Source organism: Octodon degus, unplaced genomic scaffold (assembly GCF_000260255.1).
Source record: "Octodon degus isolate 3935 unplaced genomic scaffold, OctDeg1.0 scaffold00122, whole genome shotgun sequence".
Classification (NCBI taxonomy): Eukaryota; Metazoa; Chordata; class Mammalia; order Rodentia; family Octodontidae; genus Octodon; species Octodon degus.
The window spans coordinates 1,201,522-1,220,074 of record NW_004524698.1 but is presented as its reverse complement, the minus strand read 5'-3'; the positions used below and the strand labels follow the sequence as shown (position 1 = coordinate 1,220,074).

Sequence of the window (18,553 nt, the reverse complement as noted above, 5' to 3'; positions counted from 1 at the left end):
CCTTAGAAAAAGTTTCATTTTGAAGGCCTCCAGCAGCCACAGCTTTCCCTTCTGTTTAAATTCTGGAGTTTGAGTACAATGTTATTTTCTTTAATTCAAAGAAAGAGTCTACATACTTGCAAAGGTGCAATAATAGGACAAGGTGGGTGGGGCAGAAAAAAAAGCTAACATCCATTAAGACCACAATCCTCACATTAAAATTTCCCATGAGCCCTCTGTCAGAATGGCCCTTGGCAGCACTGAACAATCTCAAAGCCAAGCATTCTGAAGTTTATCATCTCCCTGTATAGTGTAATCCAGTGGCACCCAAGGGTCTTTGTTAGGAGCCCAGATGCTGGTTCCCACTAGGATATTACTAAATAGAATTATACTGAGAGAAACGAAGAAAAGGAAGCTTATAAAATATAGGTTCCAGTTCAAATTTTATTTGTATACAAAAATATATTATAATGGGGAAAGCATATTACTATTTCAAACTATATATAATTAATTACAAATATTTTCATAAAAGCACTTTAAATTACAGAAAAGCTGTTTTAAGAGAAAAATACATTAGCATAGATCATCTGTTCTAATATGTTGCAGGTAGGTAAACAAAGTCAGTTTCACTGTTTGAATTGCCCAGAGGGAGGCCTGAGAGCTAATCTTAGGGTGGGCCTAAGCATAGCCTGGTGGTAAGTGTTCATCTCTGTCCCCTCTGGCAGCAGCTGATTTTCCAGTAGCTGATGTTTGCAGGTCCTTGGAGCTTTTTGAAACTCCTTTCATATGATAAAAGGACCTATAATTCCTTACTTCACATGCCTGTAAAAAGGAGATGGGTAAGGTTAGTTACTCACAGAAGTTCACAATTCCTAGGCTTAACCACATCAGAGTCTCAGACTGGCATCAAAGCACCAAACTAAATGGCAAGCTTCCCACGTAATATGTCTGGCTAACTGGCCAACTGGAATGACTGGGTAGCCAGCTGTAATTTCCATGAAGAAGACAGGCTTGTTTAATGGGCCTGATACAAATTGTGATGCAGTTATCATAATCTCTGTCACAACAGGTCTAGGTTCTCTGATGTATGATGGTGCAGCCTATAAGGAAAGGAGCAATAAAATCTTCAAATAAATAGATGGTGCAAAGATTTTCTACCTGGTATTTAGCTCTGTCTGTTCTGATCTAATCTACATGGCCATTTAGTAGGGCATAGCATAGACTCTTAAAGAAAATTAACTCTTTCATTAAAAAAATTAAAAGACTATAACAAGGTTCTCTGAGGTCCACTGCATAACTGAACAAGACCCAGATGTCATAAAACCATTTGCAGAACCTCGTTCTGGAAGCTTATATTGATTGGTTCTCCTAGCTCTAGCAAACTTATTCTTTCAAATTAATATGTGTATATGTGTGCAGAAAGATTGTGACAGTCCCTCCCTCTAAACCTCCCTGCTGCAGTTATGATCTGATGTCTTCAAATTCCAGTATCTTTAGTCATAAAAAATGAGTTATCATTAGTGTAACTCCTTGAGAGGCAAGTGTCGTGTGCTTCATTCAGGTCATCTGGCAGCAGACTTGATCTCCTCGAGCCAGTTCCTTCTCTGTACTCAACTTTTAGACTTCACCGAGACCCGTGGAAACATGGAAAAATGACCCTGGACCCTGGGATGGAAGCCTCCAGCTTTCTGGAGTAATGCTTGTGTGACTGATCAGACCATTTCTTCTCTGAGAAACCTGGCAGGCTGCGAGGGAGGTAATGCTCCAGTCCTGCTCATTTTCCATTTCCCAAACAAGAAACCATTGTTCGCTGGTGACCTGTTCTCACCAAACACAGGCTACTTTCATGCAAGCTTATCCTAAGAAAATCTTTCTAAGCTGCCAGGGTCCTATTTCTAAACCTAAAGAAGTCTTATGATGTAACTTCCTGCCAGCAGCCAAGCTGGTAAACATTGCAGCACTTTATCAAAAGTGTCAGTTAGTTTCTTCTTTGATTTTTTTTTTTAATACAAAGCATGTACTCACTTGCTAATGTTCTGTCAAGATCAGCAATAAAGTCTTCTAGCTCTTTCGTGTCTCCTAATTTAGCTGTAAAACAAACAGAGCTTGGTTTCCATATTTTTTTAATTTATATTTTATCAGTACATTTTAGATATATACATTGATAACATTCATCATAGGCAATTTGTACCTAAACATGATATTTCTTGCTTCTCCTTTTGGTTTCCATATTAAAGATGCTCCTATGTCCAGTTTTGAAGGATAATGCAATTTCCAGGATTATGAAATGGATTCTTTTTATTTTATATCTATCTTCAAAAATTTACTGACATGTGTCCTATACCAGCCCAGAATATAGTTGCTGCAACCCTTGCCTTTTGATGCAGTTTTGCTTGTGTAACTGCCCCGAGGCAATACTGCAGTCCTCAGAAGTCTTCCAGCATGAAATGTACAAAAAACTATTATTGCTCCTTATCCCATCGTCCTATCTGAATGCCAGTACAAGACATTGAGTTCATATTTAGATATTGTTCTCTCTATAGTCTGAGGTATATAGACCTTATCTATATATTTCACTTGGTTCTGTTGTATTTATCATTTGAGCCCTCCCTGAAAATGTACTGCTGGATATTTTTATTATATACCCTCTGCTGGCTACAAATAATTCATTGTTCCTAGTTTTTCAAGTCAATTTGCTACTGAGGGGCTATTTTTTTCCCTTTAATTGCAAGAGGATCAGGTAGAGAATCTAGGCACAATTTAAGCCACCTTCTAGACTGCTCTTGTCTCTGAATTTCACAGATCAATTACAGAGTGAAGGCTGGACAATGGCAGAGTCCCCAGTGGCAGCTAATGTTGCTGGGTTAAGGAGAGAATTTTAAAATACCTCTTTCAAAAGGAGAGAAGTTCAGTCTTAAAGCCAGATTGAAAAAGTAATGGAATCTTCATAGTTTTGTTTTTAAGTGTGTTCCATTTTTAGAACATTCCACATCCACAACTATTTTCAGCAAGTATGACTTTCATTGGGGGGTGGGGGGGGACTTCCTTTTGTTTTCAAGAGGGCACTTGTCCAGTGTAAGAGAACACTGAGAGCTCTAGCTGGAGACACTTCACCAGTTCCAAAAAATAAGAAATGCCTCATGCATCCTTAAAAACTTTATAGCTTTATTAATAATCACAGTAGCACCAGGCTGCTATTTTGGATAGTGTGACAACTCTTTTCCTAGTTGGTCATCTGAAAGTACTGGTTAAATACCTAATATGATAAAAAACAATCCTTCTTTTTACAAAGCCAAACTTCTGAGTTTTAAATTCTAGAACCAACTAGTCTGGTAGGAACCTAGTAAAAAGTCATCATTTGTTACAGCCTCATTTATACCACATGAGAGAACAGTCTAGAATTCACAAGTTGTCTTTTCCCCTGTGAAGTCAGGTGTTCCATCTCAAAGAATCTGATCTTGTTCTAACACCAATCAAAACTCTGAGAAATAACAAATTCCAGTTCATATTCTCCTCTACTAAGACATTAGCCTTATGTGCCTGCTTGCACATTTAGGAAAGACTGGCTGGGGATAAAGGAAAGACAGAAGGGGTGAGGAGAGGGAAATATAAAAGCAGAAAAACCCACACTCCAACTAATGAACTTACCTTTCCGAGGGGTGATGGAAGGAGAGAGTTCAGCTGGGGCAGAGTCTGTTGGAGAATTCAGTTTTTCATCACTGAAGCTGAAGCTGTTTCTGTAAAGTGAATCTGCACCTTGCAGAAAAGAAATCATACTCATTAGAAGGCAGTCATCAAACTGTAGACTCACCAGTCTATTACCTAGTCACAAGCAATGTTATGGTTTGTGTCTAGTTGTCCCCCCAAAGCCTCGTGCACTCATGGGGTGGGGACCTCTAGAGTTTGAGATTAACTCATAATCTACTAGGATTATGGGTTTTAGTACTTGTGGGATTATGGGTGTACTTCCTCCAACCTGGAGCGGATAGCCTGAATGCAATTTAAGGGAGACAGACTTCCTCTCTGTTGCCGTTGCTGCTGTTACTCCTCCATTTTGCTCTCTGCTCTTTGCCACCATCATGACTGGATCTCTCTGCCTGTGCCACCGTGCCTTGGAGCCAGCTGAGTAAGGACTGAAATCTACAGCAACTGTGAGCTAAATAAACCTTTTCTTCCTTCATTTTGGGTGTCGGGTATTGTCCCAGCAACAAGAGAAGAGTAACAGAGACAAGCAGTTTATCTTCAAAAGGAACAAAAGTGTCAAATCTATAGAAAATAGGCAGGTTTCCAGGATTTATATTTATGCCCTAAAATGATTTAAGGGAGGGGAAAAGGCAGGTGTACATGTGAGCATGCGTCTCCAGTCAAGCACAACAAAAACCCTTGCTTAAAAACTATGATGGAATCATAAAGACCAGACCTCTATTGGCACACAGAAACTACTGATCAAATGTCAAACCCAATGATCAAGCCATGAAAAAATGTCCCTCTGCCCCCTGAATTCCCTATAAGCACAACGTTGGGCCCCATGATGTAATAACCTTCTCTCTCAGCCAGGCATGGTGGCACCTGGGAGGTTAAGGCAGAAAGACTGTAAATTTAGGTATGATGGTATATGCCTGTAATCTCAGCACTGAGGAGGCTGAGTCAGGATGATTTCCATAAGCTTAAGGCTACCCTGGGCTATAGAGTGAGAGTAGGGCAGCCTGAACTGCATAGTAAGAGCCTGCCTCAAAAAAAAAGACTGAAAGTTCTAACTCAGTGTGGACAATTTACTGATATAGTGAGACCCTTTCTCAAAATAAGAAAGAAATTAAAAAGAACTACAGATGTAGCTCAGTGAAGACCCTAGATTTAATAACACACACATGCATGCACACGCGTGCACGCACGCACACACACACACACACACACACACACACACACACCACCATCACCATCATTATCATCATCTCCCTGCTCATGAGAAAATCTTTATCATGAATTTCTCCCAAGATCTTACAGTCTAGGGACAGGCTAAAGTAAAAACAGAAGATAGTCCATTTACAACAGACACGTGAAGGATTTCACCACTCCTATTCTCATCCCTCCAGAAGCAGGGTTACAGGAGGCCCAGGAGTAAGTGCCCTTGAGCAAGGCAGTTTTTCTTCAAAAGTTTCTTATGTGTATTTATGGTGAGTACCCTGTTCATTGCAGTGATAAATACACTTCCCCAAACACTCAATCTTTGGTCTACTTGCTTGGAAGGTGAATTCATTGTGGTCATCCTCTCCCCCAAAGCATAATAATGTGTAGCTACAAAATTGCTGGCATTAGAGCAGAACAGAGTTGAAGTCCAAAGTCAGGAGAAGCACTACAGGGGTGCATGTAGGCGGGAGTGGAGTGAGGCGTGGCTCCCAAGTGCCAGCCGTCATGGGAGATAAAGACCAAAGTGGAAGTTTCAATCCATACTCAGTCAAAGTGAACTGAGTCAGTTACAGAAGACATGGTGGGTATAAAAAGAATTAGTGTTTCAGAAAGGCTTTTAGTCTGGAACTAATTCACCTTCTTTACTAAAAGGTTACTATACTCAGGCATCTTAGCTGGATTTCTTTCCTCCTTCTTCTACCAAGTGACCAGGCTACCATCTTGTTCTGTCTCTTTCCACCTGTCTAAATAGGCCATTTTCCCAAACATGCCCAGAAGATCTTTGTGACTCAACTTCACAATCTATTCTTTCTTCAAGGAGTCTAGCTCAGGTCATATAAAAAGACCATAATCATTTCAGAGCTTTAATGATGAACACCTACTGAGAGACAGAACACTGAGCCTTATGCTTACAATTGCCCCCCAAAAAAGACTCATCTTTTTGATGAAGAGAATGATGATGAAGAGCATCATCATCAACTAAGTTCCTGAAGCAATTAAGCACCTTTGATCATTTCCATTTTTAACATCCCTGAGAAGTCTTGTGACAAACCAGTTTGGCCCTATTTCCCAATTTTACATGATCATGGGACAATTTTGTGGCCATGTATTAATTTCTCAAGACACTGGTGACCTCTCCCAAACTTGACTTGGAAAGCCCTCCAATTAAAATATGTTTTTATTTTTTTAAATTTTTTATTCATTTTAAAGAGAAAAAATAGCAATGAAACAGTTTCAAAACAGGTTAGTAGGACAGTTATAATAATTAATACATTGCATATTGTTGTCTTCATAGTAGTTATTCAGAGGACAAGATGTAGACATGATTCTTGTCTAAACAATATTAGTGCAAACCTTTCTTCTCATTGAGCTAAGAGAAAGTAGCTGTATATCTACTGTATATCTTTTCTTCCTTCATTTTGGGTGTTGGGTATTTGTCCCAGCAATGAGAGAAGAATAACTGAGACCCATACACAGGAAAGTGGCTGCACCCATTGCAGACCTACGCAGAAGCATTAGTATTTATCACTGCAATGAACAGGGTACTCACCATAATACACATGAGAAACTTTTGAAGAAAGTTTATTTATCCCTCAATAAAAATGGAAAGTAGGATTTAACAATCCTTAAAAATCCCTTCAGCCTTGGAGCACTGAGATTCTACCTCTCTAGGCTCTGCTGAGGAGAAGGAAACCAGCCCCCATCAGCCTACTGCCAGCCCTACTGAGGGTGGTGACATGTAGAGAGCAACACCACGTCAGAGGGCTCAGAGGCAGAGCAGGCAGTAGAAGCAGGATGTGGCCAATGTGGTCACAATGGAACAGCCTCCTGGTTCATGCAGAACACAAAACCCAGCCTAGGCTGTAGTAGATACAAGCTCTGGACAGACTCCAAGTGAGGGGAGTGGTTGAACGCTGAGGGCCTTGCTGGGCTGCTTATTTCCTTCAGGATTCCTTTACTCTAAGCTAATTCTCTTCAGCTCAGGGGAGAAAAAAAATCTGCTTTGGTTCTCATAAGTCAAAGTGAACTGAGTCAGTTACAGAAGACATGGTGGGTATAAAAAGAATTAGTGTTTCAGAAAGGCTTTTAGTCTGGAACTAATTCACCTTCTTTACTAAAAGGTTACTATACTCAGGCATCTTAGCTGGATTTCTTTCCTCCCTCTTCTACCAAGTGACTAGGCTACCATCTTGTTCTGTCTCTTTCCACCTGTCTAAATAGGCCATTTTCCCAAACATGCCCAGAAGATCTTTGTGACTCAACTTCACAATCTATTCTTTCTTCAAGGGGTCCAGCTCAGGTCATATAAAAAGACCATAATCATTTCAGAGCTTTAATGATGAACACCTACTGAGAGCCAGAACACTGTGCCTTATGCTTACAATTGCCCCCCAAAAAAGACTCATCTTTTTGATGAAGAGAATGATGATGAAGAGCATCATCATCAACTAAGTTCCTGAAGCAATTAAGCACCTTTGATCATTTCCATTTTTAACATCCCTGAGAAGTCTTGTGACAAACCAGTTTGGCCCTATTTCCCAATTCTACATGACCACGGGACACTTTTGTGGCCATGTATTAATTTCTCAAGACACTGGTGACCTCTCCCAAACTTGACTTGGAAAGCCCTCCAAGCCTTTCTTGATTTGTCAGCTGAGCTCAAGTCTAGAAGATAGTCCTCCATTGTTACAGTTTGTGTCTAGTTGTCCCCCCAAAGCCTTGAGCAGTCATGGGGCAGGGACCTCTAGAGCTTGAGATTAATTTATGATCAAAGCTGGGATTATGGGCCTTAGTGCTGCTGGGATGATGGGTGTGAGTACTTCCCCCAGCCTGGAGCTGATAGTTTGAATGCAATTTAAGAGAGATAGACTTGCTCTCTGTTGCCATTTGTTGCTGCTACTTCTCCCATTCACTCTCTGCTCTTTGTAACCACCATGAAAGGTTGCTCTCTGCCATGTGCCACCCTGCCTTGGAGCCAGCTGATTATGGATTGAAACCTCCAGTAACTGTGAGCTAAATAAACCTTTTCTTCCTTCATTTTGGGTGTTGGGTATTTGTCCCAGCAATGAGAGAAGAATAGCTGAGACCCATACACAGGAAAGTGGCTGCACCCATTACAGACCTACGCAGAAGCATTAGTATTTATCACTGCAATGAACAGGGTACTCACCATAATACACATGAGAAACTTTTGGGGAGAAGTAAGTCTTAGGGTCAAGGAAAACACAGAGGGTTCCAGGAGAGCTGAGCACAAGCCAGATGACATGAGGCCCTTGGCATATTATCATTGGCTCTGAAAAAATTCAAGAACTTCACCCCATTTCTAACCAGAGTTTCAGCTCCAAAACTCACTGGCCCAGAACTCGGGGCTACCACTTTGGTCTTTATCTCCCATGACGGCTGGCACTTGGGAGCCACGCCTCACTCCACCCCCGCCTACATGCACCCCTGTAGTGCTTCTCCTGACTTTGGACTTCAACTCTGTTCTGCTCTAATGCCAGCAATTTTGTAGCTACACATTATTATGCTTTGGGGGAGAGGATGACCACAATGAATTCACCTTCCAAGCAAGTAGACCAAAGATTGAGTGTTTGGGGAAGAAAGTATTTCAACATGGAATAGGCCATTATAAAAGAGATGGTACAGCAATAGAATACCCATCTCTGACAAAACAAAGCAAAAATGGGGGATAAAATGAAGGAACATTTTGTAGTGAAAAAAAATATTTTTGTATATGCAAAATAGGTAGGATAGATATACAGCTACTTTCTCTTAGTTCAATGAGAAGAAAGGTTTGTACTAATATTGTTTAGACATGAATCATGTCTACATCTTGTCCTCTGAATAACTACTATGAAGACAACAATATGCAATGTATTAATTATTATAACTGTCCTACTAACCTGTTTTGAAACTGTTTCATTGCTATTTTTTCTCTTTAAAATGAATAAAAAATTTAAAAAAATAAAAACATATTTTAAAAAAGAAGATGGTAGAAAAGAGGGCATCCACTGGGGATTCAGATGAAGCTCAAGGCAATGCAGGTGTCTTGGGGAACAAGAGCCAGAGACTCAGAAAAAGGCCCTAGCTTGCTTCTAATCCTTCAGAGTCTGATCCACATGCTTAAAACCATGATCTAAGTTCTTTCTCTAAATTCAAGACAACTGACTTTTTCTTGACTAATAAATTCAGTGGTAAGTTAGACTATCAAAATGGTTAGCAGTTCCTTTTATTACCTATGAACTCATGGTACTTCCACAATGAGGGCCAAAGGGGGGGAAAAAAATTCAAGTTACACCAGTTCTATATATAAACATGCACACAGGCACGTCAGCATAGCATATGCTCACTTCCCCTCTCCTCACCCACTCTCCAGACCCCTCCCACCGCCCACCCACACACAATTAGCCCACACCCTGCTAGCTTATTGCCACACAGTAACTTCCATCTCTTTCCATGAGGTACACAGTCTGGGCTAACCCAACTCCAGATTCTGTGATGCTCCACTTTCAAGTATTAAGAGGAAATGAACTATCAGCATCCTAAAGCCAAACCCACCCTATTTAGCTACACTCTTATAATAAGAGTCTACTGATGCCACTCACTCGCAGAAAGAACAAAAAAAGCAACCCCAGAGCCCTAAAGCTATACCACTCTGGACAGCATGTACACAGAGGCCATGTGATGGTGCACTATGCACTTAGGTACTCTGTGTGTAGTGATGATGATTTTTTTCTAAATTCCTTAGCAAAATAGAGAGTAGTAGGTCAGAAGAAAAAAACTCATCATAGAAAATAAAATGAATATAATTCCAGGCCCTGGTTTTCTGCTATGTTTAGATAGCCATGCGAGACCTCTCTTTACCTTTCCCCAGTGAAACTGCTTCCCATGGACTTCCATTAAGCATCCACAGTGAACAGAATTTCATGTGAAGTGGTGTGGGAGATTAAAAGATGAGCAAGACCTGACTTCCTGTGCCTTTCACTTCCCTGGAACTGGATCTATTCCTTGCAAGATGACAGCTTTTGGTCTGATAATATGACAGCAGTGTGTCATTGGCTGATAGCATATTCATGTATTATTGATCCAATCCCATGCCAGATACTGCTATTAATAAGGGCTCAAAGGGTACCCTTATTAGTAGACTGTCCTTAATATGGCTCAACAGTGAAGGTCTGTAGCACTTCAGAAGGTGGGAAGGCTGAGTATTTCAAGGACTTATAATGTCTATTTCAATCAGCTCTAAAGCCCTACCTCAGCAGCATCTCAAAACTCCACTGGAAACATCCAGGGAAAGTCCACATTCAGAACTGAAACCAAAATTCTCAAATTCTAGGACTGAAGTTTCTAAGACACTACCAAAAGAAATGAAAGTGTATTAAATATACAATTGCTAGTGCATCAAAAAGCTTGAGAAACTCAAACAAGCAAAGAATTGTTTAAAAGGCAGGTATGGATTTTGAGTTCTGGGGGATGGGGTAGGAGAAAGGTAATTTAGGGTTAGTACCATGTGCTACTCCAGAAGGGAGTAAAACCACCAAGCATAAACCTCATCCAGAGCTCTGGTAAATATAGAACAATTCCACACATTTATGGCAAACAAACTATAGTAATTTACTGAGACAGAAAGCCTTGGTTCTCTTTCCTTTTTTCCACAGGAGATGGCAGGGATGAGGGGAGTAGTTTTCTTCATCAAAATCTAAATTCTGACAGCTTCAGTAAAATAAGATACAATAATGCAATCTGTTTCTCATTTTTACCACTGTGGCCCCAGGTCCTCGTCTATGATTGCTCTATTCTTCAGGACAGTTTACCAGGCATCCGAATAAGACCTATTGTTCACAGGAATTCTTAAGTACTATGAGGCATCCTTATGACTCCTAACTGGCCTCATCCTCTCATAGCTTGAAAGAGTTCAAGTTCTGCTATCAGTGGGTCCTAGGCATATCAGCTATAACACACTGTCATTCTGGTCCCCCAAGGCTCAGAAGGTCCTTTCTCCTGAAACTAGACCAGAATACTCTAGGCAACAATTTTCAGATGTTTTAGCACTTGCAAATGCAAACACTGGTCCCTCATTCCCTAAAACGTCTATTATATCATAGCCTTAGCATACAGAGTAGGCCTCAGACCTTTCCTACTAAATAGCAAAACACTACCTTCTAGAAAGAAAAATGTGAAACTCCAGAACATCAGAGACGCGAGTTCATCATACCTAAAACCAATCAGTAAAGCGTAAATTAATGCATCAGTTACAATCTGTAACATATGAGTAAAGATTTCATTAAAATACATTTGAGAAATCAAGCTATACTTCCAAAGTTTTAAAAAATATATAGTCTTTAAAACTACTTCAAACCAAAGATACTTACAATTTCTAAAGCACTCTGAGGATCAGGAATGAAGAAGTCTTCCCTAGCTCCTAATTGTAGTCCCCCTTTACTTAAAAATTTGTCCCACTAAGGTGCCTGATATTACTTATTGGAAGGCAAATCCATCCAAAAGGAAGAACCCTACTTTAATCAATGACCATGTGAAACCTATTCCTAATGTGAAGTTAATCTGCAATTGTTATTTTGGTCCACTTCCTATGTTACAAGTCCTGGGCACTACTGAGATATCTGGTAGCTCAAAGAAACCTGCTAGCTCAAAGAGATCTTAAACAAAACTACTGCTGACAAGCCAACACATGCTTTGGGTTTAACAAGACTTCCTTCTTCCTAAGGAGTGAGCTCCCCTGCTAGCCAGCCACCTATGGTGATAGAACAAAGTAGTGGAGAGTCAGTGCCATGATTCTTCGGTTTTATCAGAAAAATGCTATCAGATAATGCTACCTAACTAAAGGAACTGGTAAAGATCACAAAGAACAGAAAAGAGATCGCCAATAGAAAGAGCTAATAAATAATCCTAGTAAGAGCTTGCTAAAAGTGAACTGCTGTTACTATTATTACCCAGGTTGCTCCCTTTTAGAGAGCTAAATTTCAGTAGGCTGCTCTCTCTAGCATTTTCCTCCACAGAAAAACATCAAAGGGGCATATGAGTTTAACAAATGTCTGTGCTCAATTCTTGGCAGCAATTAAGATACACATTGTATGCTTCCTTAAGAAATGACTTTTGGACACACACAACTCCTGCCAAAACTATTCTGACTAGTCTTGTGGGAAGCACTACACTTACACTTACAGCAGAACTTGCAATCAGCCATGAATGGGTGAGCTCTGGCCATCGGCTAACAGAATAGAGCTCTGGTTCAGAAAGGAGCTGTTCTTTACTACAGAACAGCAATGACCAGCTTTCCTTCCCATGGAGGAGAGAATTTGTATTTGATGAATAACTCACTCCATGCCCCACTTAAGGTTGGCCACAGGCATTGAGACACATTTCAAAATATTAACACTTCCCTTGGACACCAAAGATGAGTAGCCAGAGTATTAGAAGAAAAAAAAGAATTTTAAGTGGAAAATTAACAGCATAGTCTTCCACCCCTCTTCACCTCAAAAGCTACAGCCTAGCACAACCTTCTGCCAGGGCTGCTAGGAAAACTCTACTGAAACTCAGGTTTCTGACTCAAACTCCGACCTGGGTGATGAGGGCCCTTATCCCTTGTCAGAAAGGACAGTAATACAAAGGAGCTCCAGAGACTGCAGAACCAGAGAACCACAAGGAAAGCCCATTTTCACACTACATTCAGGGGCAGTAAAAGCTGAAAAGGTACCTGCCTATAATCCGTCTAGGTATTAAAGGCTCAAGAATAAACAGAATTTAATTTACTTTAATTTTTATTTTTTGAGACAGGGCTTCACTATGCAGCTCAGGCTGGCCTTGAACTCAATTTGTAGCCCAGGCTGGCCTCGAACTTGCAGCGACCCACCTGCCTTAGCCTCCTGAGTTTTGGGACTACAGTTGTGTTCCACCACATTCAGCCTAAAACTCACTTTAAAATGGTTTTGGAATCCATAATTTTAAAGTTGCTAAATTTGGTATTTAATACCTAAACAGGTATCCATAATCTACTAGGACATTCAAGTTTCTAGAAAAAAAAAAAAAAAAAAAAAGCTGTCTCAGTGGAATAAGCGCTTCCCTGTCAAGGGCAAGGGTCTGAGTTCAATCCCTGGTTCCACCAAAAAAAAAAAAAAAAAAAAAAAAAGCTGTCTCTTTACAAGGTTAAGACAGAGATCTAGTGGTGATCCCCACAGGGGGAATGTTCACCAGGAAGCGACTTCAAGCCATCTGCTTTCTGGCTTAGCTCCAGCCTGGGTAGTGACCTGTCTGAAGGAAGACAGGCACTCTAAACAGTTTCTGAATTTTGCAGTGCCAGGGAGTCTTTCAAAGTTGCATGCCATGGAGAAACATGTCTGGGAGCTCACGGCCAGAAGAAAACTCAAGGAGCTATTTAAAAAAAAAAAAAAAAAAAAATCCAAGAATAGCAGTTTATGAAACCTTTCCTGGTTTCACAAATGTTTAAGCTCTGTGTGCTTTCATGTCCCCACCTGCCCCTCCCACTTCAGTGGCACTTGTTCCACATACTTTAGAAAGTTTTAGCTTGGAGGAGAGAAAAGCAGAGGCGGGGAGGCATGGAAGGGCCTGACACAGGTCTCACGAGTCCCATCTGGCTCTTTCAGCAAAAGCTACTAGTAGCTCCAGCGTTGCGACACACACCGGGTCCTCTGGGGCTCAGTTCTGAAGGCTTTCTAGGCAAGGCACGGACCCGGGACCCCAGTCAAGCAAACTGAGGTCAGATCCCTAGGTAGCAGGCCTGAGAGGAGCGGCCGCACTTACTCTCCGAGTCGCTGAAGCCGCTGCTGTCACTGACGCTAGTGCTGCTCCGCCGCTTCATGCGCTCCAGATGCTCCTCATAGTGGAAGTGGCGCTGGTGAAAGGGCGACGCGAAGTCAGCCAGCACCGCGTCAAACTCGCACAGCGCGTCAGTCAGGTCCGCGGCGGCCGCAGAGTCCAGGGCAGGGGCTGGGGCAAGGGCAGGGACAGCGGGCTCAGTGATGAGGTTCAGGCGCCCCCGCTCCCTGGGCCCGAGTCGCGCGGTCCGGGGGACAATACGTTGAGTGTGATGGGCGTGAGCCACAGCTGGCTCCGTCATCTCAACCGCCCTCCCCAGGGCATCTAGATCAAACCCACTGGACAGATAAGAAACCAAGCCTCGGCTGAGAGGCTGAAGCCAGCTAGGTGCTAATCGACACGCCCCGCGCTTTCCCACGCGCTCGCTAATCCGGGCGAGGGTGGGGAGAACCTGGCTGGAGGAGGGAGGCTGAGTCAGGATGAGCCTCCTGCATCGCTCTTGGAGCGAAGTAGGGGCAGGGTCCCGCCCGCCAGGACAGAAGGGCGGGTGTGTAAAGGACCCCACGGGCCTCTCTTCTCGGCCCCCGCCTGCAAAGCCGGGCTTTGGAGAACCTGAATCGCTTGCACTCACCTGCAGCCGCAGCGGCCGCGGGGCTGCCCTGCGTCGTAGGGGGCTTCATGAGGTGGCTGCGCTCGAGCCTTGTGAAGCGTAAGCGAGGACAGGGTCGACGTTGGCGCCGAGGCCGGATAGTGGAGTTCGACCTCCGCGTGCACCCAAGCAGCACTCACAACACTGAGCCACTCGGGACCCGCACGCCCTCGGAGACCTGGAGCTCTGCAGCCCTCTCACTTATAGCCGCCGGAGCAAGGGGCGGAGCCGGGGCGGGCTGAGGGCGGGGTCCGTCAGGTTGGGGCGGGGCCGGTCCTGCTCGGGGCGGGGCCGCGGAGTCCCCCAGCCCCAGAGCCAGGTGGGCGGTGCAACCCAGTTGCGCTCTGGACGTCCCTGGCCAAAGCTCCCGCCCTCGCCACGCGCCCGCCTGCGAACCGCAGTGACGTGTCAGTCGCCGGAGCCCGAGTTACAGTCGCAAATATTTACCCTCTACTTTCCCCTCGCGCCGGGACAGCCCGACTCCCGGAAACGTCTGGCGTGTGCACCGGAGCCCCAGAGTGTTCGCTCAACGTTGGCGCTTGCATTGTCCAGAGCCCACGGGAGCCTCAGTTTCCTCGTCTGTGAAGTAGACGTGGAAATACGGAGCCTCGCCTGCTTGCTGCATAAAATAAGGAGCCTGTGGCCGTGGGAAGCTCAGTCGGGTGGGCCCCCACCTCATTTCCCCAAGGCTCAAGATTGTGGAGGGTGACTGGTGGGGAAGTAAATAGAGTTCTTGGTTGTTATGGTCTCACACTGCGAGGTCCTGGACCCGGGTTTTCTGCTAGTTCTGACTTCATTCAGGAGGATCCCATTAGGGGAAGAAACTGTAGTCAAGATGCCCCTTACAGGGTCCAAACTCATGAGTCAGCCTAACAAGTGGCCTGGCCTGGAAGGGGACCCATCAAGGATGAGAAAGCTCCTGGCTAGTCTCCGCCTGGCGGCTCTATTTAAAGGAAGCAATGGCAGGGTACCGCAGAACTCTAGCCTAGCTCTTTCCCAGCATGAAGTCTTATGGGTCCCAAGCAAAGTACAAAAACGAAGGAAAGCAAAATAGAATAAAGTAAAAGTGTCGGTCCTTCAGTTGCACTACACATATCTAAAGTGCTCAAAACCATTCTGGCCGGAAGTTCGGCTAGACAACACGACTAGGTCTCTGACTCACACACTGGCCTCAGAGAGAAGAGGAGCATCTAACTCGGGTTATGGAACTTCCTTGTGCCCCCGCAGCAGCCCGGAAAGGCAGAGAAAACTGTCTCACCGGCGGGAGAGTAAACTGACTCCCAGGCTAAGCAGCTAGAGAAAGGCAGGCCCTTGTGGTTTCAGAACCACCGTTAGTTTCACCTTGCCGCGGGAAGCTCCAAGGGTGTATGAGGTTGCAAACTGAGCAGCAGGAGAAGGTTCCAAATAGGAAAGCAGACAATCAGGCACAATGTCTAAATCGTGCAAATGATGGCATTCCCTTGCTCATCTGGCTTGTGTCTCTGAGTCCAGAGAGCCACTTCTATGTTTACTTTGATTCCTTCCCTAGAATCAGATAAAAGACAGAAGTCCTTAATTTTGTGAGGTTTCTGGCTGGGTTTCTTTTCTTGTCCTTGAAAGACTCCCAGTCACCTGACTACCATGACAGAGAGGATGCATATTTTCAGGGCTCCAGTGTGACCTTGTCACTCACTAAGGAGGGGTGGAGAACTACATCTTTCACCAGATCGCAGCTTAAATTATCCATAACAATGCTTACACTGAGAGCTGCCCACATTCCAAGTTTCAGAAGGTCATTTGGTCACAACAGACAGAACTGCTTCCAGAAAGACAGGAGGTCACTTTGACTTGAAACAGGGCAAGCACAACTTTTTATGTTTTTAAAAACCAGTTCTTTATCTTAATTGATTTGCTGGACTATTTGTGCTCCTATGATAAAATACCAGGCTGTGTAATATGTCAACAACAGAAGTTTATTTCTCACAGTTCTGGAGGCTGTGAGGTCAAAACATCAGCACTCAGTATCTGATGAGAGCTTCTTGCTGTGTCCCAAGGAAAGGGCAAATAGCTCCCTCCCAAAAGCCTTTGACAAGTCCCTTATCCCAGAAGGTTCTACCCTTGTGACTTAATCACCTGCTGAATAATGTGCCTCTTGGCCCTGTTACAGGTGCAACTTGGTTTCGACCTTTAGCCTGATGCAGTAAGACCATAGCAGCAGCTCTTCCCCTGTGCACTGTTGACCAGTCGTTCCTGGAAACATTTCCTGAGCATCTATCCAACTATTTTGTCCTTCTTCGATCTCTGCTGAGTCCTCTTTTTCATCATCACTAAATCCTGTTCCCAGCAGGTCTAATCTTGATCCTTTTGATACAGCACTTCCCACATAGCTTCCAACCTATTAAGTGTCAGATATCCCAAACTGATGTTCCCCAAAATTGAATGAATTCTAAGGAATAACAGAAGTTAAAAGTAGGAAATTTTATTGAGGGAGAAACAACTCCTGAGAGAGACAGGAGGGGACCTGGTAAGTGGGTTGCCAATGACCCATTTCTCAAAGGAAGGAAGCAAAATCACAAGGTGAGAACAAAATCACAAGGTAGGTACAACATGGGACAAAACTATGTTCAACTGCTGAGTGTGGTGGTACATGCCTATAATCCCAGCACTGGGGAGACAGAGGCAGGAGTATCACCACAAGTTTGAGGCTAGCCTGTACTACATAGTAAGTTTAAGGCTAGCATGAACTGCATAGTGAGATTCTATCTCAGAAAAACAAAACAAACAAAGAAAAAACTATGCTCAATCAGTAGGTACAAGTATACTATTTAGGTAAATGTTGATCCAATGGGGAAGTGTGTCATATAGCAAATGTACATGGAAAGAACAAGGTCTTTTTTTTTGGAAGAAATAAGCTAGGAGGTCCTGGTTGCCTATTCAGGTGAATGATGCCTATTTAGACTATCGATTATAGTATATTGCTTATCCTGAGTTCTGGCCTTCAGTAAATACATCTCCAGCCACACTTGTAATGTGCTTTTATTGTTGTTGTGTTTTGTTTTAGTCTTGAGATTTTTTTGGAGGGGGGTCTTGGGGGGACAGGGTCTACCTCTGTAGTGTGGGCTATCCTTGAACTAGCCTACCCTGGCCTCAGACTCACAGTAATCCTCCTGTCTCAGCCTCTTGAATGCTGGGATTACAAATGTGTGCCACCTTGTCCAACTGCAATGTGTTCTTATCTTCTGCATTGACACCTTTGAGGTCTTAGCCTTATCTGAATGCCTATAATATTTACCTAACTTAGCTGCTTAATACCTCCCCAAAAGGTAGCCCTAACTGTCATGAGGGGTCAAGGGGCAATTACCTTTCTGACTACTTCTGACTGAAGGGGGTTGTAGTGATGATCAATAGTCAGAGATATTCCACAGAAGGTCTATCTAAAGACCCTGGATAGATACCAGGGGTTTTCATCTTGGATAGGCTTGTAGCTTTAAGTCTAGAGGAAACAAGACCAAGTACACATTGGCCAGATAATAAGATTCATAAGATTATTAAAAATACAACCAACAAATATTTCCACCAGGAATAGTCTCCCACAAAAAGGGTAAGGAGAAGATACAGGGAATTTGAGAATCTGACATGGCATTAACCTGTCATTCAATATCTTAAACAACCATCAAGATATAAGCAGAAGGATTAGGAACATACATATAATGTTCCCTTTTTACAGTTGCACAAGTACCCCCTTGTACTGTTCTTAGAATATCTAACACCACCCAGTTTTTGAGGACAGCTTGCCTCATTAATTTTACTTCTTCATTTAAGAAAGAGAGAGACCAAATGAGATGTCATGTAAGATCTCTTCTTTTTTTTTTTAATCCATTTAGTATCTATTAACTCACCACTTTATAATTCCAAATTCTATTAAAAATGAATGTCTAGTCATGTATCTCTAAAAGTATGTTTCTTTAATAGTGACAGAATTACTGAAAACCAGTATAAAATCTCAACAAAAGCCATTTTAGATTAAATTAATTTTAGGCAGTGTGATGGCCAAAACCCTGACTCTTACCCTTAGTATTTTTTTTTATTTTTGACATCAGTTATTTTTATTTTAGAGAAAAAAATAAAATAAATGGTACAAAATCTCAAAACAAGATTTTAGGAGAGTAACAATGGTTAGTACATTGTGTATTGTTACTGCCAAAGTAGTTTCTCATATTACAAGATATAGGCAAGAAATAATAA

The 18,553-nt window shown here is 42.8% G+C and overlaps 1 protein-coding gene across 2 annotated transcripts; it reads right to left on the bottom strand.

Annotated features, from left to right (window-relative positions):
* Positions 1 to 405: 405 nt before the first annotated feature.
* Positions 406 to 14,518, bottom strand: Rgcc (regulator of cell cycle). Of its 2 annotated transcripts, XM_004640261.3 has the most exons (5): positions 14,312 to 14,518; positions 13,666 to 13,851; positions 3,628 to 3,735; positions 2,005 to 2,067; positions 406 to 801 (listed from the first exon to the last, which is right to left on the bottom strand). In XM_004640261.3, exons 1-5 carry the CDS (start codon positions 14,358 to 14,360, stop codon positions 794 to 796), a joined length of 414 nt encoding a protein of 137 aa, XP_004640318.1. In that variant the 5' UTR covers positions 14,361 to 14,518; the 3' UTR covers positions 406 to 793. The 2 variants fall into 2 exon arrangements, with proteins under 2 accessions (XP_004640318.1, XP_023555902.1); XM_023700134.1 differs by lacking the exons at positions 406 to 801; positions 2,005 to 2,067 and adding an exon at positions 2,113 to 2,222.
* Positions 14,519 to 18,553: the final 4,035 nt, after the last annotated feature.